The 27,210-nt window shown below is 41.0% G+C and overlaps 1 protein-coding gene across 1 annotated transcript in view; it reads left to right on the top strand.

The window, feature by feature from the left end:
* Positions 1 to 5,307: 5,307 nt before the first annotated feature.
* Positions 5,308 to 27,210, top strand: part of ELOVL2 (ELOVL fatty acid elongase 2) — a 46,426-nt gene continuing 24,523 nt past the window's right edge. Inside the window, exons 1-3 of the mRNA XM_050890896.1 lie at positions 5,308 to 5,388; positions 8,526 to 8,609; positions 25,849 to 25,912. Of these exons, the coding sequence (XP_050746853.1) occupies positions 5,308 to 5,388; positions 8,526 to 8,609; positions 25,849 to 25,912 (229 nt within the window). The remainder of the gene's footprint in view (positions 5,389 to 8,525; positions 8,610 to 25,848; positions 25,913 to 27,210) is intronic.

Raw genomic sequence — 27,210 nt, 5'->3', positions numbered from 1 at the left:
CATATCAGGGTATGATGCTTGATGTGGGCATACATTGATTGCAGGACATACAGAAAGGGCCCTAGACAGCAACAAATCTCCCTTCGTTGTGGCAGTAGCCAAAATAAAACCCTGCCTTATTGTCCATTCGTATTTGTTATTTGCCCTGAGCACCTCCTGAAAGAGAGTATTGCAAAGAAAATGTTCCAGCCCCTAAACATTGACACACAAACCGGAAGAGAACATTTTCTGTAGACAGAGATCCATCCAGCACAAATCCATGACTGACACGGGAGCCAGTGCTGCAGCGCCCACTGCCAACAAGATCTCTCCAGCTCCATCAGAGTGAAAAGGTAGCAGACTTCAGCAGCCCTGCCATCCAGAACCACAGCAGCAAGCCAGAGTTGGGCTAGCGGATAGAGAATTAATAAGCTATGAGAAAACATGCTCAGAAACTGCATATAGAACAGAGACATAAGTACTTGCATAGAAATGCAAGAAGACGCGCTGAAGCCTTTTGTACATGATGGGATTGATTAAAAAAAACCTCCAGGTATAGATACTTGCTTATCAAAACCTGCGTGCTGGCCTTGGTGTTGGTCCCCTTCATCTCTAGGAAGATCCTTTGATTCTTTAAGACTGATCATTGTATCTTAATTACCAGCAGTCTGATCTGTGAAAAGAAACAGACTCCTGTTGTTCATCAGGCACTTGATTTTACATTCATTTAGTTTAATAGCATCTCTTGATTTTATTAATGAAAAAAGTTAATCAGATACAAACACTTTAAAATTGAACCTCTGACTCAGTTAAAAGTCGGGAAAAAGCCTGCAGTAGTATTTTCTTTAGGCAGTAGTAAACTCCAGTTTACTGGAGTTTAGTAAATATAAATGGCTGGTTTATTCCCTGATCTAAGCTAGCTTTAAGTGTAAATCAAAAGAATCACATCAGGTAGGAATTTTTCCTGATGCTTGCATGCCGTGCTATATGAGAGTTTTGTTAATCACTGCCTGTAAAACTGATTTAGAAGCTGAGGCATTGATAGGCCTCATATAAATTGAGTCTGAAGTCCGTATTCACTGACAAAGTAGTATGTCACAAGTGCAGCCTGACGTGTAATTAAAGAAGGTAAAGGAGAAGGGAGGGAAATTAGGAGGATGAAACTAAGTGTACCTCTGGTTGTTCAGAGCCAGAAAGCTGCTGGATGAGTCTGCCCTGTGAGGCAACGGTGGAAGGGCACAAGAAGGATTGCCCAGCTGCAACAGAGAAGAAACACCTTGTGAGACTGGGGCCTGCAGCTTTGCCGCGTTATAAATGCCACGCTTCAGACTTCAAGCGTATCAAATTTAGCAGCCAATTTGTAAGCGCCTGGCAACAGCTGAACTTATAAATCCATTATCTGCATACACCCCCCATGGCTTGCCTTATCATATGCTAAATACATCGGCCAGAATATCTGAGTGACTGCATCTTTACCCGCCGGACTGCTGCACAGCTGACAAGTAGAGTTCAATATGAAATAAAATGAATATTTATGTCTTCTGTGGGGCTTCTCATCTACCTAAGTAACAGCAAAAACACTTTAGTTTTTGAGGGCTAGTTATGCTCAGATCTAGGAGGGTGAGAGAGAACACTTTACATCTTCAAGAATATGACAATTAACATTATATTGGCATTAATACTGAAAGTACTCTGATTTGATGTCAATCTAACAACTGAGTGATTTTTTCAAATACTAAGTTCATCTAGCTAATGACTTTTAAACTGCATTGCGTTTCCTCTTCCTCAGTCAGAACTGACCATGATAAAAAGGTAAAGGTCAGATGTCCCAAACTGAAGGAAATCAAACCCCATTTGGCAGAAATTTCTACATGAAGATGTGTAATTAGAGAATAAAAAATTAAGATTGTTTTCGTCACTGTAGGGAGACATTTTGATTTTTTCCCCTAAGAAGGACAGATATGGAAATGAAACAAGAAGTACTTCATATTCTGTGTCATTATTTTAAATCCAAACACAGCAAGAAATGGAAGCTGGAAGAAGAGTGGCCAAGTTTTAAATAAATATCCTAAAACCAAGCATAAGGAAGCTCAACAAAACCATTCTTTCCCTAGTTCTTAAAGGCCCCCTGAAGTACGCTAGTCAGTATTTACCATTCATGACACTTTGCAGCTAGCAAAGACAATGTGGTACAGCAACCTAACGGCGGGAGTAACTTACACACATGAAGAAAAGTCTACAGCTGCTTTTATCTCCCCTATGTGACAATAACTGAAGCAGTTTACAGACATTTTGTGTCATTAGGGCCTTACCATGCAGCACAGTCATTAGCATTTTTATTTTGTTTTGAGAAAAGCGTCAGTCTGGGTGTTACCATGGTATAATGGGTTTAAGAGTTTGGGGCTTTAAAATTCCAGTTGTATGTGGATTAAACTCTAGGATACCTACCGTCGGGTTAGCAGAGGAAGGGAGCTAATTAGCTTGTGCACCCTCTTATCCTGTGCCAGCAGACTGTGCTCTATTATTGGGGTTCCATACACTTTTAAGAAGCGGTGTCCTTGGAGTTCATTAGCCTGATTTAGGGTTTTAAAAGAGGTAAATTTAGAACTGTTTTGGAGGAGGAGACATAAGAGGACTTCCACACTCTCTTTTTGTCTTCCTTATTAAACTTGAAAATCAACTGTCATTTCCTTTCCTCTCCTCACCCGGTCTTCTTTAATCATGACTGAAGTCCAAAACATGGATTAGCATTTGAAATCCAGGTTTTTACCCTCCAGGATTTAAGGGAGAAATGGAAGAAAAAAAAATTAAGGACCTGTTAACAGAACAGGAAGATATTTTCCTCTTCAAATGTTGTTTTGTGTTCTCAAGTGACACTTTGGAAAACACGCATCAGAATCTGTTTCTTTATTTCCCTATATTACACATGCATTTTCACAGCCAGCTTGAAGTAAAAAAATACTTTGTTTCTTGCATTTTGCTGTGAGCATAGATAAAACCATTCCAAAAAGCAAAGTGCCTTCAAACTGGCAGGGAATAAATGGTTGGCAAAGTTGTCGAGGGTGATTTCCATGTCAGGGAATTGGCACATCTTTTGGTAAGACGGTTCTGAATAATACCATCCACACCTGCATTCTCTCCGATTGCTGGCTGCAGCCAGCCAAGTTACTTCTTTTGCAGTTTAAAAGGTCAGGTGTGAGGTCGTGCAAGCTCTGCATCTGCTAGAAGTTGGTATTTGTGGCAGAACAGTGTTTTATCATGTACACAGTTTAATGTTTTCAGTGTTTGTCAATAGTCCATGCAATTCCAGGGGGAAAAACCATGAAGTCTGTTTTCATATTTATATGCTTGTCAATCTATTATTCAAATCTCTTTATGTACTAAGTAGTTTAATCAATTTGCACTACTGGCTGGCTACTCAAAATTACACTCCTCCCCAAATTCAGAAGCTTGTCTAGTACAAAAAATATCCCATGCAATGCTTATAGGAACAGCTGCATCTGTCCACTCAGCTGTTAGGGTTACGTGCCTTCCTAGAGTAGCATTTCAGTGTTACTTTGCTGTTACACCAGAGACTGAACTGAATCTTAAAATAAGCCCTTCTTACCTAGGAGTACCTTCTTACCTTGACTAAACTTCTTTCTGAGATGTATCTTTTGATGTTGACAGAAGGCTATGCATGAAGCCAGACAAAAACTCCATCTTTTCAATTTATGGAAGAAAAAGAAAAATCAAAAACATCAGAAAACAAGCATATCAAAAACCAGTTCAGATTAGCAAAGTGTTTATAGGTTCCTTTCTTCTTCCCACCTTCTAGTGCTGCTGAAAACAGAAACGAGAGATGTCTTCCAACCTGCCAGTATGCAGGTGGCTTCGATTTCAGCAGTTATCATCACTCTCCAAATAGCAGACATCTTATTTTATGAGAGTTACTTAAGAAGTCCAAATCTCCTCCCAAAAATCAGGTCCTTCCATTGAAAAAGGTATTAGAAGACTCTGGCTCTACCCTCAAAAGCACCCTTGGAAATTTTGCCTCTTCAAATACTGGAGCTACTGGCTTTATCTGGAAGCTTGATGATTAAGAGCCATGAGAAGGTAGCACTGAATCAGTCCATCCCCAAAACCAGACAAGTCAAGTATATCACGTCTCTAGTTTTATGGCATTCCCTTCAATTTCCAGAGCTCTCTTCTGGCAGAAGGTTAGTTACATATCCTCTCTAAGATTTTTTTTTTTTTTTTTTTCTGATATGTGTCAAAAGCATCACAGGATGTTCGTGCTCCCCTTTGAAAGCTGAGATACAGCTTGTGATTTCTTGGTGCTGAAACACATTTGAAACTTGGCTCAAAAACAGGCAGTTTGTGCAAGGAAATAGAAAAGGTAGCATTTAGCTTTATTCCTCTGCAAAATACCAGTAGCTCTCCATTTCAGTGAAAAGTGATATTGAGAACCTTTTGGTTTTAATGCAGTTATTTCTCCCTTACCGCTGGAGACTTTGTAAGCCTGCATTTTAATAGTATCTGCAAAAAAACTCTGAAAGATAAAAGATTACAGGAGAGTTATTTTGCTTACAATAACTAAAAGAAAAACTCAAAAATATCCCCCATAGCCTACCCTGTAGGGAAAAGCACCACTTTTTTCCCCTTTTACATTTACTAAATTACCAGCATGATTTTGTTTCAAATCGCATATCACTGAAATGTCCCCTCAGGACTACATTTAATACAAATTTTTCATGAAATAATTTATTTTTCATCAAGCAGGAAGTCATTTCCTTCTGTTTGCCAGACACCTTCGGGAGATGGCAGAATTCAGATCAGAAAGTGTTTTGATGGAAAGGTGCAAAGTTGAAAGCCAAGCCAGAGAACAATGTCACGAGGACGGATGTGGAAGGGAAGCAACACAGCACGATCCCATTTTGCCTCCAGGTGTGTTTTCATGAGTTTAAAGGAGTGTAAGTATTTCAAAATTCTGGCTCATTAAACCTTAGGTCTTGCTGAAACGTGGTATGCGTGCTGCAAGCACTCAAAAATACTCAACAACTCCTAAGCACTCAGTAGGGTAAGGAACATCCTGATCAGCTGAGAACAAGAAACCCATACCAGTCCCCTAGTCTTCAGCAAATCTGGGGGTTCATGTGCTCTTGTTTCTTTTACAAAGGTGTCCCCCCCATCCCTCAGTGCTCCTCCTCCAAACAATGATGCAAATGTGATTCTCAGCAGTTCTCGTTGGATGCAATAAGGTGGTTATTTAAGTGAAGAGGATACGATATCGTTGAAATAATGTCCTGTAAATTAACAATACTGAGCTAAATAACAAAATACTGCGACATGGGCATCTGTGTTGCAGAAAGCAAAGTGAGATCATTAAACACCTATGACGCTTCATTCATCAATCCAGAATTAGAAGAGGTTTGAGAATTTGTTACCTGAAATGATCTTGCACTTGACTCAATAAGCCAGTTTGGGATATATTTTGATCAATATTTAGTTGATCAGATCTTCAGGTTAATACCGCAGGTAACTGACTCTAAATTACGAAGGACAAATGTGCATAGTCAGAATGAAGGAAGCATTCAATTCAATTAGAGCCCTCAAATAACAGTGCTTATACCCAGCTGGGAAAAGTACCAAAGGACGTCTTCAGACATCACCTCCTGGTTTCTTTCTTAGCATCTTCCTAAAAGAAATCATTTCAAATGGATGGATTTTCTTTAAAACCAGTAATACTTGCAATTCTTTTATTTTACTTGCTCACTTAACTCTCATGGCTATCACACATTTGCTCCCTCACCACGTTCACAGATAGCACAGACTTAAACAGAGATGTATATTTCTTGCTATAGTCTGTTTTCCAGTGGAAAGTCTCTTGTTGCTGCTTTTTTTCTGTAATGCCTTAATGCTCTATGATATTTAATAACTAGATTTACCATCATTACCTTTGCCACTTCTGTCAGACAACACGTTTTGCTGGCAAATAATTATTCTGTGTCTGCTGGTTAGTTTTTCTTTTTTTTCTTTGAGGATAGAAGCTTCCCATTTTATCTGTCTTTAAGGATATCTGTAGTGATACTTCAATCAGCTGCAGGTGCCATCAATGCTACTTCTAACTTGTCCTGTAAAACAAATGTATTCATTACATTTACTTGTAAGAAATTGTCATCTCTTCAAATAGTTATTCCCAACAACACACATTTAACGCAAAGTAAGAAGTGATGCTTCTCCTTCTTTGAAACAGTAGTAAAACTGAAGAGACTTGGAGCATCTGCTTCACTTGTTGGAAACTTGAGCTCATGAGGATATTCATTTTCTGGAAAGAGGTACCTGATCAGCGCCTGTGATGTGTATCAGGTCTCAGACAGTTCAAGCTGACCTTGCCAGCAACTCTGTTTTCCTCTTGTCAACTGTCTGTCCACTACAGGGCAGCGCTGAACCTCATCGATACTTACCCATCGAGGGAACCAATATTTTTCCACATGATCTCTATCTCTATAATGGCTGTTTGCTCCAAGAATTAATTAATAATTAAATCAGTCCAGACAGGTGAGGCAGTCCCTGCGGTGCAGTGTTCTCATGCAGATGTTATGTCACATGGAAATTCCCAACTTCGATGACACTTGATTTTACAGGTCAGCTTAGGCTGATCCTATCAGATGATCTCCCTGAATGATGAAAAAAAGCTGTGTGAAAAGCCTCTACTGAGAAAGCCGATCTTCTAATACTGGACATAATCACGAAGACACAAAATGTATTGCAAGACCAGCATACCCACGGAAGCACTGAATGTTTTCTAGTCATGTTTTCTTTCCGTAATATTAGATATTGTGACATGCGCATCCTTTAGAATTTTTCTGGTGTTACTTTTCTTCTTTAAATCAGCAGTTACTTGTAAATGATATCTAGCATCAAATGATAAATTAGAAGATAAATGTCTATTAAAACTCATGAGCTTGAAATCTGTTTGATTTTAAGTTTAATGTGCAGATTTTAGATTTTATAAGCAGGTATTTTGACCTAAAACCTCAGGTTTCTTTCCCAGAGTGAAATATGCTTATAACTTCCTAACTGAAAATCTTCCTGTACTGAGTTTTGTACCTGCATTCCTCACACCACAGTTAGACTGTTTTGTAGGTGGGTGATGACCTCGAAGTGAAACTAAAAGGCTTTGCATGTGTTGGAAGATTAAGGCTGAAACCTTAGAAGCTGGGATCTGGACTCTCTAATCCACAGCAGCATGCTACAAACACCTCCTCCTCTTCCATTCTTTTCCTTCCCCTTTTTCCACTTAAGTCCCTATAAATAGTTCAGGTAAGAGTCTATGTGTTTAGGCAGCAACTACAAGAAATGGTGTAGCAAATGACTGCAAAACAACAAAACCCCATTTCTCTAATGGGCAAGTAAACACAACTGGATTTCCTTCACCCAAACTATAAGAACAGGAACAAATCTGTAAACTGAGTGCTGTTACTTTTAAGGATGTGGCTAAAGCAGGCTACAACATGACCTGCCTTACCAGTCTCTGAATGGAGAGCAACGGAAAGAAAACACGCACACAGGTACGTTAACCTGCAGCCCTAAGCTACTTTGCCAGATTCCTTCGTTCCAAATTTTGAAGAGAAATTAAAATACAAGGGCTCCGCTCCTGGCAGTGGGTCCAGTGAGTCTGGTCAAGTGGACCATTGCGCCCATGTGGAGCTTTGCTGGTCTCTTCAGCAGCCAGCGCAGCATCTACCCGTACGTGTTGGGTTATAATTATGCAATGAACATGCCCCCTCGTAAATCTCCCGCTTCTTCCAGGTCCATTCCCACACGTCAAGGGAGTGGGAATATGTCCTGGTTTATACCTCATATAATTCAGTAACTTGAGCAGGTTACACAGGGTATATACCAGGGTAGATTTTGACACATTGTGCCTTTGGGAAGGCAGTTAGCCCAGGTCAACTAAATGTTTATAGGTACAATTTTCCACAAAAGAAATACGGCTGGGCAGAATTCATCTCAGTAGCTTTACATGAGGGTTAAATAAGACATTCAGTAGAGGGTTTGGGAAACAAAGCAAACACATAGCCTTTGTTACAGATATGTTTTTGTGGGTTTTAATCCCACTTTGTTCCTTTCTGGGTTTTCTGACTTTACAGAAGTCAGTAATTATCTTAATTTACAGGTATTCTTTTTAAATATAATTCTAGTTTTACTGTGGCAGTGAAAGCATGACTTTAACTTCTAGAGCACGTAAATTTATGAGAACAAGAACTTAGTGTTTTAGCTCACTAAAAATGCAGGACGGAGGAACTTTAGTTTGGGGGATCTATACTGAGGAAGTTACTACAAAAGCCAACCAAGGATGTGAGCATCTGTCTGATCCTGTTCCAGCTGTGCCAGTAAATGAGATTACCGCTCCCAGCCACACAGCACCATCCCTTTGCTGCAGGTCATTGTACTGCACGGCTCCTCACATGAGCTTTGCATAACTTATTTTACTCAGGATGAGCCCAGTTGCCAAAGAGCTCTATTTGGATAGTTTTGATTAACCAGACTCACTTTAACAGAAATATGTAGCAGTTGTACAACCAGCACTGCCAAGAGGTCTGTGGTGGTGTTCCCAGCCCAAAGGAAGCACAGCTGAGAAGCCGGTGCACGGGAAGCCAACTCTTCAGCCAGCACAGCGACTCTCATTTGCCTAAAACACAACAGCTCTCCAGCTCTGATTTGGTTTTTATTTATGTTTATAAGGAGCTCAGTGCAGTTTAATAACTGCATCAACTGGGGATGGTTTTGCTCATGAGGATGAAAGTATTTTCAGGACCATTATTTTTTCTGAAAAACTAAGGTATCCTATGCTATAATTGTCTATTTGCTCCTAGAAGTTTTTATACTTAACATTCTGTATACATTCAGTAGCTATGGCAATTTTAAAATACTTTAGGAGCATGAAATTAATAGTAGTGAACTTCGGAAATTTGTAACACATTGACTATAAATACAGTACACAGTTAAGTGATGCAAACAAGATGTGCTGCATTTCATTCATTTTCTTATGTACAGTACCTTTAGCATTGTATGTATTAGAAGGCTATTTTACCCCCTACATCCTGACTAGGTGAATCAGTTATTGGTTTGGTTTGAAAACAGGTATTAATTACATATATGTATATAGCTGTCAGTTTTGCCAACAGCTCTCAGAATCTTTCTCTTTTGTTACATGCTTCACAGGCTGCAGTCAATCTTCTGCCACTGTTGTCCTTAGCAAAGTGTGTCTATAAAGGGAATTAGCGTTGCAGGAAAAAGTCTTAATTAAGAAATTAATTAGTTAATATTTTACAAGTTAAGTTGCTGACTTAGAGTTTTCTGAATGGCTGCTGACAATTGTCTGTCAAAGTAACATATAAAGAAAAAACCCTAAGGCTTTATTTTATTTTTTGTATGTTTATATTTTTTTTTCATTTAATTTATTGTATTTTAAAGAGGAACCCCACAGCCCTACTTTTATGTGAGCCCAGAGGAACTAGAAATGCTACCCACACGGGTTTTCAAATACTCCTATCTTGTCCCCCGCAGTAGGCGAGTGCCCCACAGCACTAGTACGAGCTGTTTAAGAAACTCAGGCAAAATTGTTCAGCTGGGGAGAGCCCCGGTCAGGGAACACATTTTAGAAAATCCTTTTTGATCCTCCCTGCCGGCAACAGGAGGGGCAGGCAGTCCCTTGCACATTAATCCCCGCCGTGGGGACACAGTGTTAACGTTGCAGACATCTGGGACGGCAACCAAAAAACCTACTTCTTCGGCATAGAGTGCCCTTTGTCTTACTGCGCTGCCAGGATTGTGGGAAAACCAGAGCTTTTGCTTTTGGGGTGGTTTGTTTTTTTTTTTTTTTTTAAGGTTCATTGTCCAACAAGCCATGCGATCCTGTGCAGAGGCTTAGGATCTTCTATTCATCTTGCATCTTGAAGTTTGTTACAGTAGAGAACTAAGAGATTTTCACGGTGCTAGAAAGGATATGTTGTCTGTTTGTCTTTATCGCTTTCTCCACAAAAATGGCCAAACATGTACACCAAGTACAAAATAAAGCCCTGCATGCATTACACTAACTTATGAAATCAGCTGCTCAGCAGTGACAAAATCTGTCTGCAAATAATGAGGAAAACAAAATTATCAAGATATGGCATACTGAGAAAACTGAGCTGCCTTGTAAACTTGTTGCTGTAATTCTCCCCTACCATTTCATTTGCTCCCTGTCCCCATCTTGTTTATTCATTGTATGGGTCTAAATTTAGGATGCAAGCTTTTTGCTGCAAAAACTGTGTAGTTGCATACATGGCACATGTTGGGCAGACGCTGTATACCCAGGCACATCTTTAGGGAATATTCTGTTCCGGAAACAAATCATCTGGTAAATCCAAAGCCTTAAAAGGGTAATTACCCTCCCTTGCTGTGGTAGAATTATTTTCCTATGCTTCTCAAAGTGCAGCTGGCTGCCTTGCTCTTATATAATGAGAAGTGATACGCTGCTTTTTCATTACGTAGTTTGGTTAGGCATCCTTTACCAAGTCTAGTTGTTCAGAAGCAGGTATGTTAAGCTGTGCAGGCTTTCGTATTGCTGATGTAAAATTAATTCTGATACTGATCTGTCTTCCCAATGCCTTGTAAAGTCAACAAGAGCTGAACAGACCATTAAGGAAGCAACCGTAACAGAATTAACCTCTCTCTAAAAAAAACTCATTGGGGTTCTTTGCTTGTAACTTATGGACTTTCCTGCTCCAAAGGAAACTTTCTCTTATTCAAGCCAGGACCCAAGGATTGTTGCTTTGCCTGAGAAAGTGATTTATTCACTCAGGCTATTAGAACGAGGCAGATTTTTTATCTACCCTTTCATTTTTGACTAATTTCCTTTTTGTTTATTCCCTCACAGTCATACAGTCTTGTCACATTGTCACTGATGGGAATTATGCTCCATCTCAGGTCATACTGTCATTTTAAATCTGATTGCTAGAGCAAAGGAAAAATTAGGTCAATAATTGCTACCATTTTCTTGAGAACTGACAGGCCACATCTGAGGTGTCCCTAGAGAAATCTTCTTTAATTACAAGTTAAGCTGATGTTCCCCTGTGTAGCAGGTAGAATTGAGCAGGATTACTTTTAAAAGGATTGCACTGATCTGCTTTGGTGACAGTTTCATTTTGAAATTCTGATAACAAGCAAGAGGATGGATTATAAAGATACAGTTCTCGGGAGTGTACATGACTGACACATACTGCAAATTGGGCCACAGCAGCCACCCTTCCTTTCCGCTCTTCTTTTAAGGCCAGATGAGTTCTATTTTGAGTGCTGCAATTGCCAAATATTATTTTAGCAATTACTTAATATGACTGTAAAGAACACAGCAAAAAAAGTTTGGAAATTGTAGAAGGGAAATCCTGCAAGCGGTGGTTCCAGAAAGGGAATTTTTCATCCTGGAGACAAAGTGACACTCAGCCTTTTACAAGATAAAACAATGAAAAATGTGTAATAGGCTGAATGCTTTCAAGTACTTAAATTATGTATAGATTTTGGGAAACCAAGTAAATATTAATGGGTTCTTAAATCACTTTCATTCTAACCCATGCAATTGTAGTGCAGAAACCTTCCAAATTCCTGTTCCTTGTACTTAAAAAAAACCAAACAACTGATTAATTTTGCAAAAGCAATTTATCTCACAATGATATACGACCTGACAGTAGTGTGGCTGGTAAAATAAGACTTAGCTTATTTCATGTGAGAAATTAGTATTTTCTATGACTCCTAACAGGTTGCATAGTCCAGAAACAAAGACTGATGTCCGAAATAGCTCACATACTTACAACTTACCTTTGATGTTGATGGTGCTTCAACCTGATTTGAGTCCTGACAGAAGCCATAAAGCAGATATTCCTCTACCTAGGTCCTTATTCCCATGTGTGGGATGAGCGTGCGTAGCACTGAGCAGGACTGCAAAACCAAGTGAAGAGAGACCTCTTGTTAAACAAAACTAAAAATCCCAAAGCAGAAGGAGCCTAAATATTGGTGCCATTTCTCCAGAAGTGAAAAGCCTGGAGCATGTTGGCTCTTCAGCTGAAAACAGCTCAAACTCCCATTTCCTACAGGAGCATACCAACCATCAACCAACAACTGATAAAGCTTGAGACAAGAGTGTTTCTCTGGAGTCTCCTGGCTGTGAAGGCCTGTCATGCAGAACTGAGGTGCTCACAAAGTGCCTGCTTCTGACGGCAACCCCCAAAGCCAAGCAATCCGGTTTCAGGAGTTTTACACCAAGTAAAATGCTGCACTACTCACTCTGCAAATACAACTGCACTAAAGTGGTTTTGGGTTTTCTTCATGTATTGCTATAAATTTAGCAGTACAAGGCAGAACTTGCTATTCTACTTCACTACAGCTAGAACCTAGCATTTTCAGAGAGATGCAAGAACTATGATAGTTTGTGAAGCCTTATAGCATCAAGAGTTAAAACCCAGTCTCTTGGAGTGGGAAGAAAAAAAAAAAAAAGCAGGGTATTTTTTGTTAGTAAGGAAGAGAGAATGAAAACACACACACAAAGATTTTACAGTTTGATCTTCATTTTATATGACAATTTTTTAGAAAGGTGAATGTTAGGAAAGCCCAAAAGTAAATTTAATTTTTTTGCCTTTCATTGCATTGGGTTATCATCTATTGCATTTCCCAAAACCACCTTATGTGCAAGAAAACTTTATCATTCCATAAGCTTTTGTTTTAGAGAAGCATCACAGCAGCAGCAAGGGTTGCCTATAGATTCACACCTGTAAAAACCAAGAAAAAAGTCAAAACTGAGGGTGGATATTGCAGCTACAGGTAAGGATGGGATGGATTACAGCTGACGTGGGGTCTGCATCTGCGCTGAGGTTATGACTGTGAGCAGGATGGAGTGCAGGCGTGTTGTGTGAAAGACCAAGCATAGCTGGTCTCCTTGGGTCAGTCTCCCATCCTGAGGTGACCAGCTGAAGCCTTGCCTGGACCTCAGAAACCTCCTGAAGCAGGCGTGTACCCCGTTCCGCTCCAGGACAAACCGCTGCAGGCAGAGAAGCCAAGCCCAAGAGGTGTTTCCCTTCCTGCCCCGATTCCCAGAAAGGGCAGGTTCACCGGTAACCATCAGTAACAACAGGTCTCTGCACAGAAATCAAAGGCGTTGAACCTCTGAGAGAAACGTGCGCTCAACTTGTTTTTGATATGTCCTGCTACCTTTCTGTTAGCATTGAGCACATTAACCTGGAGCCTGTGGTTGTTGCTGTATTTCAAACTCCCCCGTCAGAGGGAACGCTGTAGCTGCACAGCTCTCCATGTGTATTTTTCCACTATGACTGTGGTTGTTGCTGTATTTCAAACTCCCCCGTCAGAGGGAACGCTGTAGCTGCACAGCTCTGCAGGTGTATTTTTCCACTATGACCGACTTAAGCATTGCTGGAAACTGGGCCGAGATGCAGAAGGGAGATGGGGAAACATACTGCTTCTCCCATCACTAAGCCCTCTTCTCCTAGCACCTCTGTCTGCTTCTGACAGACGGTGCCATTTGTATTAAACTCAGTGATGAAGGTGCATTTCTACCAACAGCAAATTGCATCAGGCACCCATTTCAGTCCGCATGAAGAAAGGGAGCCCCTTGCACAGCGCACACTGTTTTGGGGGGCAATGAGCAAGCTCACCAAAGGGCTTTGCTTCCACAGTGTGACAGGTATGAGTGCCACGTGGGCAGCACAGCAAAGGCTCTGCCTTTAGTAGGTCACCGTTTCTCTTAATGCTCTCTGTGAATAATACTCTGAGAGCCGTAAGATGCCTAAGCAGGGGGTTGTTAAGAGAGCCGTGTCCTCTGACTCTTATGTAGGCCACCCAAACTCACACTCCACAGAGGAGGACGTGGAAGTTTCTCAGCCTTCAAGCCTCAAAGTCATCTGCTTCCCATTCACCAGAAGGAAAGCACTTTTATTTAAAATACTGAAGATAACACAGGAACAGATACCGAAGGATGGGGTTTGCTTTCTGCTACTAGCAGCTTTAGCAGAAAATGGGAATTAACTCAGGGCAGGTCTATGCCAAGTCCCTTCTGGCCTTACCCTTTTCTGTGGAAGCCTCTAGATCTGCACACAGGAGCTGTTGGTTTGAGACTCTCTGCTGTTTCTCCACCCTGGGCAATGAGAACAGATGTCTCCCAGGCCCACAGTTCGTATTTCTTTAATATTCCAGTCTGGTTTGTGGGTGGAAACACCCACAAAAAGTACCATCAACACAAGTGGAACTGCATAAAGGTGACGTTATTCACCGGAGGTACATGGAGACCACAGGGAAACTTGGTTTAGGTGCACATTTGCCAAAAAAACAGTTTCTAACTCCCCAAAGAAGAGAGGTATATTATCAAGAGGAAAGATTTCTGCTGAACTGTTGCAATCAACTCTGGCAGGGCAGAGACTGTTTTAATATTGAGTATAAGCTTGGGATTACATGAAATAATGAAGAAAACTGATACAGAAGAAAAGGCACTCTGAAATACTATTCCTGAACATTCAGGGAGCAGCTGGTGGGAGAAACCAACTGAAGAGCCTCACCCTTACAACAGAGCATGTTTAGGACCTCCTTTCTGCCTGCACTCCAAGGAAAAAGTAAGATTTCAAGACTGCCACTGCTTAAATGTATAGTGGCCACATCTCTAAGCCTTCAAGCCCCAAAGAAGCCCTTTCCCTTCAGAGAGATATGCAGATACATTCCAAAGACCTCAGCGTACTGGGACTCACAGACAAGCTATGGGAGGCAGCATGCAGAACTCCACTCTCCTTGCTATCAGGCAGCATAAGGATAAGAAGAGATCTGATAGAGAATTGCCTTTCCCTAGAAAATTAGCCTGGAAATCAGTAGTCTACATAGCGTCACTGAAGGTACTATGCAAGGTGCCTTTGGAACCCAGCAATACCCCCAAAAAACCACTAGTGGGAGAAAAGAAGGGGTATGTGGGGTTCCCTGTACAGCAGATCCCCAACACCAGTCCTTGCAGTCTGCTACAGAGCACAGGCATGCTGAGGGTGCGATTTTACAATACGGGATGACATACTATTGTCCTTATTTTCCAACACTAACAGGCACAAATGCTGCAGTCCTCAGTCCAGACTGGATCAAGGAATATATTCTCTGGATCCTTTTCGCTGGTCTCACAGAGAGATTCCTGTTCATTTTAAGATTTTTCTACAGCCTAGGCCTAATGAAGACAGCTTGCAGTAAGGGTAATTAATGAACAAAATACTAACCAGTTTGGTTTCTTTCTTTTTTTTTTTTTAAACTGACTGCAACTGCAGGATGGAAGCAGCAGTTTGAGTGATGCTTTTGTTTCTAGAGGTAAAGCGGAATGACTTTGAAAATAAAAATACAGCAAATGGCTAACATTAAGTCAAAGTAAACCAAGAGAAAAACCCAACAGGCTAGCAGTTATGCTTTGAAGTGCCATTTTTCTGGATTCCTTTTCAAAACTGCAGTTTAAATCTGACACATATCAGCATCATGACACTAGATTTTTGCTTGGTTGAAGCACATATGCTAGGAAACTACCAAGCCCTACAAAAATGCTGGCAAAGCAGGGGTAGATGTGAAGGGAGAACTAGATGCTGAACAGGGCTGTTTGTTGGCTTTATTCCTTCAATCGTTGAACTTCTTTTTCAGGGTACCTATGCCCAAAATTTAGAACCCAGATGCTACATGATGTTGGAGGCTTCTAAATTCTCCAGCTGTTTGTGTTTCCAGTAGTAACAGCACCTGTATTTCTGTATACAACTATACTGGTCTGAGCTCCAAAAGCCTGGGAGCATTCTTGAGCTATGCCTTCCTTGCCCTCCCTCCCCTGTGGGACATGGTTTTCTAAGCCTGGATTTGAGATTGCCACATACAGACCAAAACTAGGTACTTGTGATGCTGTCAAGCCCACTACCTTATCGTTCCCATTAATTCAACATGTACAGCCCTCACCTGTTATATGGGAGGCAAAGCTTCAAACTGCTCTTCTACCTAACTTGAACTCGTATCTCACATCTTTTTATGACTTCCCTAACTGCTTGGGCTGGCACATCCCCCTAAATTTCTGAGCATAGTCAGCCACCAAAGAAACGGGAAAAACGGGATCTGAAATCATTCATCTCAACATCTGGATTCTAGTCCCTGCTCAGACATATACTGAAGGATTTCTTAGGGAGACAAGAGCTGCAGCAGAAGAAATGAAGAAAAATATATTCCAGAATTATCTGCTAGTCTGAGGCTCAGGGCAGATGGCGAATACAAGCTGAAAGCCCACTGACAGAGTAGACAGAGGGCAGGTGTGAACACCGGTATCACAGGAGCACCTGGCACACTGGCTGCTGCTTGTACACAGGTACCACTTTCTTATCGTGGCTGTGTTTGCAAGGGGAAAGACTTGTGTAGGTACCCAGCTCCAGAAACAGTCACCGGCTGTAAGTCGCAAGCAGGGGGAGGCAGCCAGCTGCTTAGTTACCACCCTCCAGAAAGGGACCTCCCGCACTCTCTTGAAGCCCATCTGTCTGCGCAGCACAGGGAGCTAGGTACCCAGGTCTTGTGCCTTGCATAGGGAGCTTGGACATCTCACTTGGGACCATGGAGCTCATCAAGACACCTCAGCATCATGCACCACAATGCTGCACCCCAGACCTCTTTGAAAATTTAACTCTTCCTTGCAAGGTATGTTCGAGTAGAGAGAATGCAGAACTAAAAATCAAGATGAAATTGAAGAAATTCAGTTTGCCTGTGTAAGTAGCATCTTTCAGAACGCTCCTGGTAACTTAGGCAAGTCAAATGTTCTGCTTCAGGCTTGGTGCAGATACTGCTAGCAGCCTACCCCTTTCCTGCAGGCATTGCTAAACCATGTGGTGAATTTCTCTGAACAGCAATAGAATAAGAGAACCTTTAGGCACAAGTGCCCTCACTTGAAAATTACAAGAACATAGGACAAAGGAGAAACTATATACTTCAGGGAAAAAAAAAAAATCTTATCTGTTGTTCAAAGTCAAGCCACTTAGCCCAAATGCAGTAACTGCTGAAGATAAAACCTTTGGCTACATTTAGCTGTGTCTTTCTATGCTTACCAAACTTTACATCCTTCCATTCATTTTTCATATCCAAAATTGCTAGCCAGTCTTCTTATTGAGGAAGCCACTGAAAACATAGCATTTTCTTGCAGGTAGCGTAACCTGAGCCGCTACTGAGGCAAAATCTGTGAGCCTCCCTTTCCTTTGCAGCTGCCTTCCCCTTATCTTTTCACCCTCAGTAACACCATCATCAACTCAGCTTTCTCTGCGGTGACTAAATCAGCACAGGAGAAGGTGTTCAGCACTTTTGGCTGCAATCACTGTTCAAACAGCTGTTCTCAATCCCCTCTGGAGAAAACCAGCCTGTCTGATGAATCAGCTCCCCCACTGGCTTACTCTGTCAGATAACAGGCAGGCCTGCAAGCTACCAGGCTTGCACAGGATGCCAACCTGCAGCCACTAATTTCCAAATACATGCAAAAATAACCCTCAGCTGCAAAGATATTGCCCTTTTTGTCACAAAAAGTGCTGAATTTGGTAATATCAACTGGAAACTGTCCAGACATTTGCACATACATGTGGAAGCTTTAGTAGTGGAATGGAGCATATATTACATAGTATGAGAAAATAATAGGAATAAAATGTAATCTCATTGAAAAACATTGAAAATCAAATAAATTGTTTTCAGACCAGACATGGCTCTTACTGAAATCTTTTAGAAATACTATGTGTTTCTCAAGAATAAGCAGTGCTATTCTTTGTTACCTTCAAAGCTGTTCTTGAAGTCTTTTAAATAATTTACTGACCAGAATAACAATATCTTTCTCTCCTGGAGTGCTCACAGTTTATTGTGAAAGCTTTTAGAAGAAAGGAAATAGGAAGAGAAATATATGAAGACCATTCATTTTTTATTTTCTGTGCTAAAGCTGGAACAGCCTTCTTTTGTTTTTTCTCCACCATACTGTATTTTTCAAACAGAGATTTTTGCATTAAATTAAAATGTATTATACAACTTGCATTTCCAAACCAAAGATACAGTTCTCTCTTCTCTTGGGACTCATAATGACTATATCTTTAGATGGAGTCATCAGCGTTCTTTCTATTAGCTATTCTTGGTTATCTTCTGCAAAATAGGAGCATTACTAAACATTGTTCACATATTATATGGGCACCTCTCTGGACCCAGACCACTAGCAGAACTTCCCTTGTTGCAGTACTGCTTAGCTTCGGTCACTCCTGTCACACCAAATTACGTGCCTTTGTAGGACAGATCGTTACAAAATTCTGCAGGCTTCATGATGCCACTTGTTGGGAAGGAATCTGGCAGTGAGTTTGCTACACTAGCAAAAACATCCCACGTGGATGCATCTTACGTTGGCAAAAGAGCCCTTTAGCCAGCCCAGTTTACCACAGTCGGAGGGCTGTGCTTCTACTGGGACCTCTGGCAATATAGCTGTGCTGCTGATTAAGGCTTTGTGATGTAGCTGGCCCCTAATCTTGGTCAGCCATCGGAGTTGAAAGAATGTCCCAGAACACGGGAGACACAAATTACCATCTCAAATAAGGAGCCCAGTTTCTGTCTCTTGAAATTATTAATCTGAAATGCTAAAAAAGAGGATCTAAGATAATGTCCCTTCTAGCTGTTTTTTTCCTTCCCTCCCTCCCTCCCTGTGCATCCATAGGACGAAGCAGAGACGAAGCAGTCTCATCCCCCAGCTAGTTGTCTGTTTCTCTCATGAGCTCACTCCAGCTTGTTCCTACTCTCAGTGAGATTATCTAGCAGTGAGTTCCATATATTAATTATAAATTACATAAAGCAATAGTTTATTATCAACTTCTGGATGTCCTGTCTCCCAATTTCATTGAATACCCCCTTGCTATAGTGACACAATACATCGCAGCCTCTGGCTCACCTTTCTGCCTTCAGCTTCATCTTTCTCTGCTGTTTGTGTATAATAACCCCTAAAGAAGTGCTTTCTTTAGGGATTGTTATACACATATTTCCCCTACAGATGTAACACACAAGTCATAGAAGATAAAGATGACAAAAACCTAGAAGGTGGTCTGAAACAATCTGTGATGAAGAATTGTCCCCCATTGTACATCTTTGTTCCAGATTAATTCTAAATTCTCCAAGCAATAAAAAGCTAAATAATTTCCTTTATAAGCAGTTATGCCACAGTCCTGAGATTTAACTTGGACTTCCCTTTGCTTCATTTTATCCCCTATTTCAGCCATTCTGGAACCAACACCACAGTTTTCCAAAACTTCTTTAATATTTGTATATCCAAATATGTGCAGGCATCTAAAATTAGTTTCTTTAAACATGCTGATAAATTCAGATTAACTCCAGTACTGCTCAGTCACTGACTATTTACAGAGCACAAATCTTCAGGGAATTAAGGAGAAGTTGCCATCTAAATAATAAAAATCACCGTACAGTTGATATGTGTATTTTCTATCATGGTTGTTTCAAATATCACATTTGCTTCCAGGAGCTGTATTGGAGAGCAGAGGCTGGCACCCATTTCTGTTTTTTTGTTTGAAGCCTGAAATGAGATCTCTTTTTATAGTATAGAGTATTATCATTTCTGTATAGCTGTGTAGGAACAAGCAACAAATTATCTTAGATTTTTGAGATACTGAATGCCATTCAAGGCTTTTGCATGAAAAAACCCCACTAATACAAAAGGTTTCCAGATAGGATAAGTAAGATTGAACACAGTTTACTCATCTGTAGGGAGTTTATTTCAGAAAGCCATTTAAAATCTGCATAATCAAACAAAAAGCCTCACAAACATACCTCATCATGTATGCCAATATTTAATAATTGCCTTTTATTTCTCTTTTAATCACAGTTATTGCTTGTAACAGTACTTTATGCATATGAAGAACATTTTGGATATGAGTTCCTCATCCCAGCTCAGAAAAGCCTGGTATCGCTGTCTCTGGATTTCAAGGAGCCTTTAATTTTAGAATATCCATCCTTAGACTAGCACAGGTTACGGAGACCCCATTCCTGTGGGCAAATTCTCTTTCTGAAGGGTTTGTGACTGCAGCCACTAGGACCTAGGACTTTCGGTGGGCTCCCTAGCCTGTTGGTGGTCATTCCTGTTCCCAAAAGATCAAACAAGTTACTTTGGCTATAAACAACTTGTTTCTAGACTGGAGTATTAATTTGCTAAAGTAGTGGTTGGGAGATTTTTGAAGACTGTCACTGGGAACAATAGCTGACAGGGGCATGTCCATCCACTTGCTTCCGTAAAAGAAAGGAGTTTTTTCACATTTATATTGGATCCAGGTAGCCTGGTTTATATAGCTATATAAAGAGAAACTTAAATCACTTGAGGCAGTGTTTTCAGTGGGCAGTAGATAATGCCTATAGACAGATCATTGGTATTTTGAGAAATCAAAGGTATTTTGGACAAATCAAAGGTATTTTGGACAAATCAAAGGTATTTTGATACCTGCACTGTTTAGATAGCATGTACAGAATTTTTGCATAGCTTATACTACTTTTTAGTAAAGCTATTAGGAAACCAGTAGACCTTCGTCCCTTAGTGAAGACCAACACTAACAAAGATATATAAGCATAGAATGAGAAGTGATTTTTTTCCACACTTGCTGACTTTGAAATAGTGTTTTAAGTGCAATCAGCATGAAAACAGTAATTCACATATGCACACTGTGCTACTTACTTTTTTCCATTTCTGTTGCAAAAATATTGAAACTCATTAGAGTTCTCTGTGTTGCTTTACCATCATTGCCTTTATGCTCCCTCCCCTTCTTTCTATTTGGGTTATTTGATTTGCTCAGATAACCTAATGTCTTTTTCATAGGTGTAGGTAAATAAATTTCCCACAAAACTGTCCGAAATCCTGCCAAACTGCTAGCCTTGCCAATGCCCAGAGCAATGTCCTGTACAACAGAAGGAAAAACATGAAATACACATTAATCTTTAGCCTTGTAACTCAAATACCTTCATTGATAAAGGCTATTAGAGTGATTTGCCAGAGAGAAGCGAGTTGTCTGAGCATGTGGTTTTGTTCAGGCTGGTTTTCTTTGCTTTTCTTTAGAAATACAACAGATCGTGTTGAGCAAGACATTTGCGTCTAATCTGCCCAGAGGCACTATTAAGGACATGTTCTAAAACCCAGAAATGCAGTATGGTCTCTTGTAGCGGTGTTGCCAGGAAGGTGACAAGACTAGTCACACAAAATGACCTACCTTTTTTAAAGTAAGAATTTTTTTTTCCCAAACTATTAGTACTAGTATTAGGTATATAAACAAATGTATTGTCTTTAACAACCTTGTAAATCTGTATCTTTTAAATCTCTATTTTTGTTCCTGTAAACTAAGATAAGCTGCAAAAAACTAAAAGGGAGGCAAATGCTGGGACGTTCTTATAGAAGTATATTTGTTTCTTCTGCTGCACCTCCTAGAAAAATTTCTACTCTCAAATTGCTAATGAAAGCAAACCAGGCACGAAATTGATCTAGTGCTAATTAAGATAGACCAGAGCAGGGTTGGGAGCTGGTACAAGTCCCCACCTTGTCATTTAAGCACATTCATAAGGAGGTAGATTTAACTTTAGACTGGCTCATCTACTCAGCATGCTGTCTGCTCATTCTAGCCAGGTGTAAGAGGTCAACTGTCACAAGCTGGATCAATGAAAACAGTAACCTATGCAAAAAGCAATCTTGGTGTATTTTGCAGACACCACCAAGTTGGGCGGGAGTGTTGATCTGATTGAGGGTAGAAAGGCTCTACAGAGGGATCTGGACAGGCTGGATCGATGGGCCGAGGCCAATTATATGAGGTCCAACAAGGCTAAGTGCTGGGTCCTGCACTTGGGTCACAACAACCCCATGCAACGCTACAGGCTTGGGGAAGAGTGGCTGGAAAGCTGCCCAGCAGAAAAGGACCTGGGGGTATTGGTCGATAGCTGGCTGAATATGAGCTGGCAGTGTGCCCAGGTGGCCAAGAAGGCCAATAGCATCCTGGCTTGTATCAGAACTAGTGTGGCCAGCAGGACTAGGGGAGTGATCGTCCCCCTGTACTCGCCACTGGTGAGGCCACACCTTGAACACTGTGTTCAGTTTTGGGCCCCTCACTACAAGAAAGACATTGAGGTGCTGGAGCGTGTCCAAAGAAGAGCAACAAAGCTGGTGAAGTGTCTAGAGAACAAGTCTTATGAGGAGCGGCTGAGGGAACTGGCGTTGTTTAGCCTGGAGAAAAGGAGGCTCAGGGGAGACCTTATCGCTCTCTACAACTACCTGAAAGGAGGCTGTAGCGAGGTGGGTGTCGGTCTCTTCTCCCAAGTAGGAAGCGATAGGACAAGAGGAAATGGCCTCAGGTTGCGCCAGGGGAGGTTTAGGTTGGATATTAGGAAAAATTTCTTCACCGAAAGGGTTGTCAAGCATTGGAACAGGCTGCCCAGGGAAGTGGTTGAGTCACCATCCCTGAAGGTGTTTAAAAGATGTGTAGACATGACGCTTAGGGACATGGTTTAGTGGTGGACTTGGCAGTGTTAGGTTTACGGTTGGACTCGATGATCTTAAAGGTCTTTTCCAACCTAAATGATTCTATGATTCTATTTTTTTTTTGAAGTCTTCATTCTGCTCTTTCTCCTTAATATTTATTCTACAATTCTAATTCTTCCATCTAACTGTTAGCAGAATTCAGTCCCTAATTTCCATTTCAATGCAGCCAAGAGTAATTTGTCTACAGCATTTTAATATAAAAGGAATATACATGGCTTATTATTTTGTTCTTGACATGCAAGATTTGTTTATATAATGTAAGCATGAAAGCAAGTAGCTTTGCATGCTCGTTCCTACAAGTCACTTGAATCCATTAAAGTGTTTTTTCCAAAGCAGTCTGTTAAGTCTAACCACAAAACCATCAAGCACAGGAGTAGCTCTGTTTCAAATTAATGCAGCAGATGAACACATCACAGACAAACAGCAGTGTGGCATTCCCCAAACGGCAGTACTTTCATCATGAAATAATAGCAGAAAAACTGCATAGCTCAAGGATGTAAAAATGGAAGCAGATCTTTTGCACAGGTCCCGCACCTGGAAACAGAGCCACCTCCTATGACAGAAGCCATCCTTAGGCTGCTGAGGAAATTGTCTGAAATTGAGAAAATGCCTTTCTCCAAGGGCAGTAGTCAGGACCCTTTCCTAAAAGCTAATTTTGATACATAACACAACTCTAAGAACAAGCGCCACAACTCTAAGAGCCAATAAATCAACATTGTGACCAGTGACTACTAAGCTAATATAATGAATGCTTATAACAAATTTGTTTTAACACTCACTGGTCAGATCTGTTGTTATCTCAACCCTTCGGGCCCCACGTTGGGTGCCAAAAGGACTGTCATGGTTTAACCCCAGCCAGCAGCTAAGCACCATGCGGCCGCTCCCTCACTCCCCCCACCCCGGCTCCCAGTGGGATGGGGAGGAGAATTGGGAAAGAAGGTAAAACTCATGGGTTGAGATAATAACGGTTTAATAAATAAAGTAAAATGTAACACTAACAGTAATAATAATGAAGAAGAATAATAATAATAATGAAAAGGAATATAACAAAAAAAAAAAGAACAGGGGAAAAAAAGGAGGGGAAAAAAAAAACAGTGATGCACAATGCAGTTGCTCACCACCCGCTGACAGATGCCCGAGCAGCGATCCGCCCCTCCCAGCCAACTCCCCCCAGTTTATATACTGGGCATGATGTTCCATGGTGTGGAATATCCCTTTGGCTAGTTCGGGTCAGCTGTCCTGGCTGTGCTCCCTCCCAGCTTCTTGCACACCTGCTGGCTGGCAGAGCATGGGAAACTGAAAAGTCCTGAACTGGGGATAAGCGCTACTTAGTAACAACTAAAACATCAGGGTGTTATCAACATTATTCTCACACTGAATCCAAAACACAGCACTGTACCAGCTACTAAGAAGAGAGTTAACTCTGTCCCAGCCAAAACCAGACCAATATCCACCCCTTATCCTATACCATTTACGTCACGCCCAGATCCCACACTTTCCGATACATTTCCAATTAATCACCACCACTTTTCCTGTCTTTTAATATATACACACAGATATCATTCCTGCAGTCTATGGGCCATCTCTGTCAAATGTCTGTTGAGTTCATTCAGTCCATGATTTTGGGCTCCATCTGTCATAACAGTCTGTCTGGGCAGGAGGGATGGTGCGAAGTCCGCTCAGTCGGCAGAACGGAATTGGGCTTCGGTGTGGCGCAGCGAGCGGGTGATGTCGGGCACAGCAGGAGGATGGTGTGTGGTGTTGGATTGTTGCATGCTGAAGTCAGTCCTGGTTCCAGGACTTCACTCAGTTTTTATCATTAGTTTCCTCAGTGCTGCGAAGTATGAGAAATCTTTTTATATCGTGAATCATCAGTTTCATTCTCTCCTTTTCCAGAGCAAGGCCTTTATTTTTTTGTTAAACAAATATATATATACTTTTAGTTTTGGGGGTTTTATTGTTTTTTTTTAAGATAAGATGAACGCAGCAGCATCTTGCAGAGACAGCCTGGGATGCTGCAAAATCTCTTGCTCCCAGGTATTCACACAAAATCTGTCCACTTTGAATATCTTGAGGACCAAAATGTAAGAGGGGAAGAAACACAAGGGGCTTGGGAGTGCCAGGAGCTTCTCCCTGCCCAGACCACAACCCAGCCCCAGCAGGGGAATGCAGAGGCCAGGGCTGGACCTGCCAGGGTGCAAATGTGGTTCTTCACGAGCCAGATCTGCTAATGGTGACTGCAGCCCAGGCTGGTGTGGAGATATCTGGCATTCAAAGGCACACACAGCCCTTGGCAGCTCTTGCCCTGTGGAGATGCTCAGCATCACTCTGTGTCTTTCTCCTCAGCTTGGCTGCGTTTGCTCTGTGCTGACATTACTTCATCAAGCACAGCAGGGCATTGCTGAACAGAGCAGGGGAAGAACCTGGCTTGTGGCAAAGTGTTATTCAGGCACCAGCATGCAGGCAACCACTGCCCAGAACTGGAATCTGGGAAGAAGTATTTTGGAGAGGCCACCACATCCGACTGAGGGAAGGACTGTGTTGGTCATGGCTTAGCTCCCAACTCAGTCACAAAGAGACACAAATTTGCTAAGCCTGCCAGTTTAGCAGCTTCGTTGACTTAGACCTCAAAACACAATGTCTCTGTAATGTAGCCCTCCTCTTCCTCCCTCCCTACATGGCCTGAACTTAATTACTGGAGGTCTGGGTTCTCCTGCAGACTTTTCTTAGGAGCTCGGTGCCTGATTTAGAGAAATCTCAGTTGGCTCACCCCAAAGGTTTCCTTTGTAAAGCATTGAGATATTCAGCTGATGTGCTGTCACTAGGCTGGTTGCAACCAGGCAGCTTTGTGGAGCTTACCAAAGGAACCGCCAGCGCCTCTCTACAGAAAAAATTATTTCAGTTAAGAAAACATAACAAAAACAAACAGAAAAGCATCTTTATTAGAGTGAAAATTACATCCCTCACAGATGGGTTTGCTGTGATACTTGTTCTTTTTCATTTGTAAAACCTTAATTTCCCTTCCTAAAGAGTTCTGGTTTGGGCAGTTTCCAATAACGAGGCCTCTATTGTTATCTAGACCACAATCTGCCCTAAATAAATTTTTAAGGAGGTTTGGTTTTTTTAAGTAGACATGATGTTGCATACTTTGGAAATACTTGAGCATGACATGCTCTTTGCCAGTTTGTTGGGGTTTTTTTTAATTGTATTCTCTGTGTGAGCCATGACATAATGTCTTTGTCACATATCCTTTTTGTATTTTTTAGGAGTACCTGAAAGATTTTGACCGGGAAGTAAATGCATTTGTGGACTATATGTTTGGACCTCGAGGTAAGCTGTTCCACCTATAGTCCTTGTAGGAAATAATACCTATCCAGATTACCACTCAAAAACATTCTAATAAACAGAAGCAGTCAAAATCTTCTATCTGAATAATTTCTCATTAAAAATGTGGACTAGGCAGAATCACAGTATTTGCAGGGACACACCATTATTGTAGGAAATCTATCAATGCACTGCATTTATAGAAAGCCAATAGATTTTTATTTTGACTGTTTGACATAATATTTACTGTAATACAAATTAAAACCAATCACAGATTATACTGAAGGTGAAAGAAGAAATGAAACTCAATTTTTTTTTTTGAAACTTAAAAAAAAATCACTAGATTTGAGAGGCCTTTGTTTCTGAGAATATTAAAGGATTTCAGTTTTACATCCTAATGTAGATTAAAAAAATTGAAAGCCTGGATTTTTCTGAAAGTGGAAGATCTGCTTTGGGACTGATTCTTATTCATAATCCAGTTATTGATTGGTCCAGCTACCTATCAAATAGCCTAATTCAGAAGGATGCTCAGAGAGAAACCAAGAAAGGGCTTTTAGCACCCCACAGCATCACATCCAGAATTTCAGTAAACCAATAGATGGGGTGGGAGAACAGACACATCTTTATACTTCCTGTTCTTGCTTTCTAAAACAGTTTGGACAAGAATAACTTGAACAACTGTAGCTTGGAAGTGCCTCATGCTTTGTTAGGACTGAAACAAGTAATAGTAAAAAAAACCAAAAACAAACCGTAAATAGGACTGCAGAAAGAAAGAGAAAGGCTACGGCAAGGTGAGGACGGAGCATCAAAGTCAGGGCTAAGAGAGCCAAGCAGCTAGAAGAAAGGGGTAAGACAGGAGCTTAGACAGTCTTCAGAGAAGGTCCCTGTAAGGCCACCTTGCTGCTGATAGGGCTGGGCTTAAACATTCAACTTGAGGAATAGCCTTGCAAACTTTTCCCCATGGTTAAATCCAGAACCGCTGCCCATGTGGATGGACATATGCTTATGTATTCTCATTTTGTTGCAATAATGTCCTCCAGGTCCCAGAAACAGTTCTTGCTTAATTAGGAGGACAAATGAAAGAAAGCTGTGGCATTCTTAAAACCGAGAAATTCTCATTTTTCTTAGCTGGCTGGCTACAAAATCTTTTCCATCATCTCTGCAGTACATCTGAAGTTTGAAAGAAAGATATCTGGTGAAGAAACACTGAACAGCTTGGGAACTGCAGCCGAAGTGACTAAAACAGAATAAGTTTTATTAATGCCTTCTACAATATTAACAAAGAAATTTGATCACAAGCATAA

The sequence above is a fragment of the Gymnogyps californianus genome, chromosome 2 (genome assembly GCF_018139145.2).
Source record: "Gymnogyps californianus isolate 813 chromosome 2, ASM1813914v2, whole genome shotgun sequence".
NCBI classification, from domain to species: Eukaryota; Metazoa; Chordata; class Aves; order Accipitriformes; family Cathartidae; genus Gymnogyps; species Gymnogyps californianus.
The sequence above is the reverse complement of the archived record's forward strand: the minus strand, read 5'-3'. Positions and strand labels throughout refer to the sequence as shown.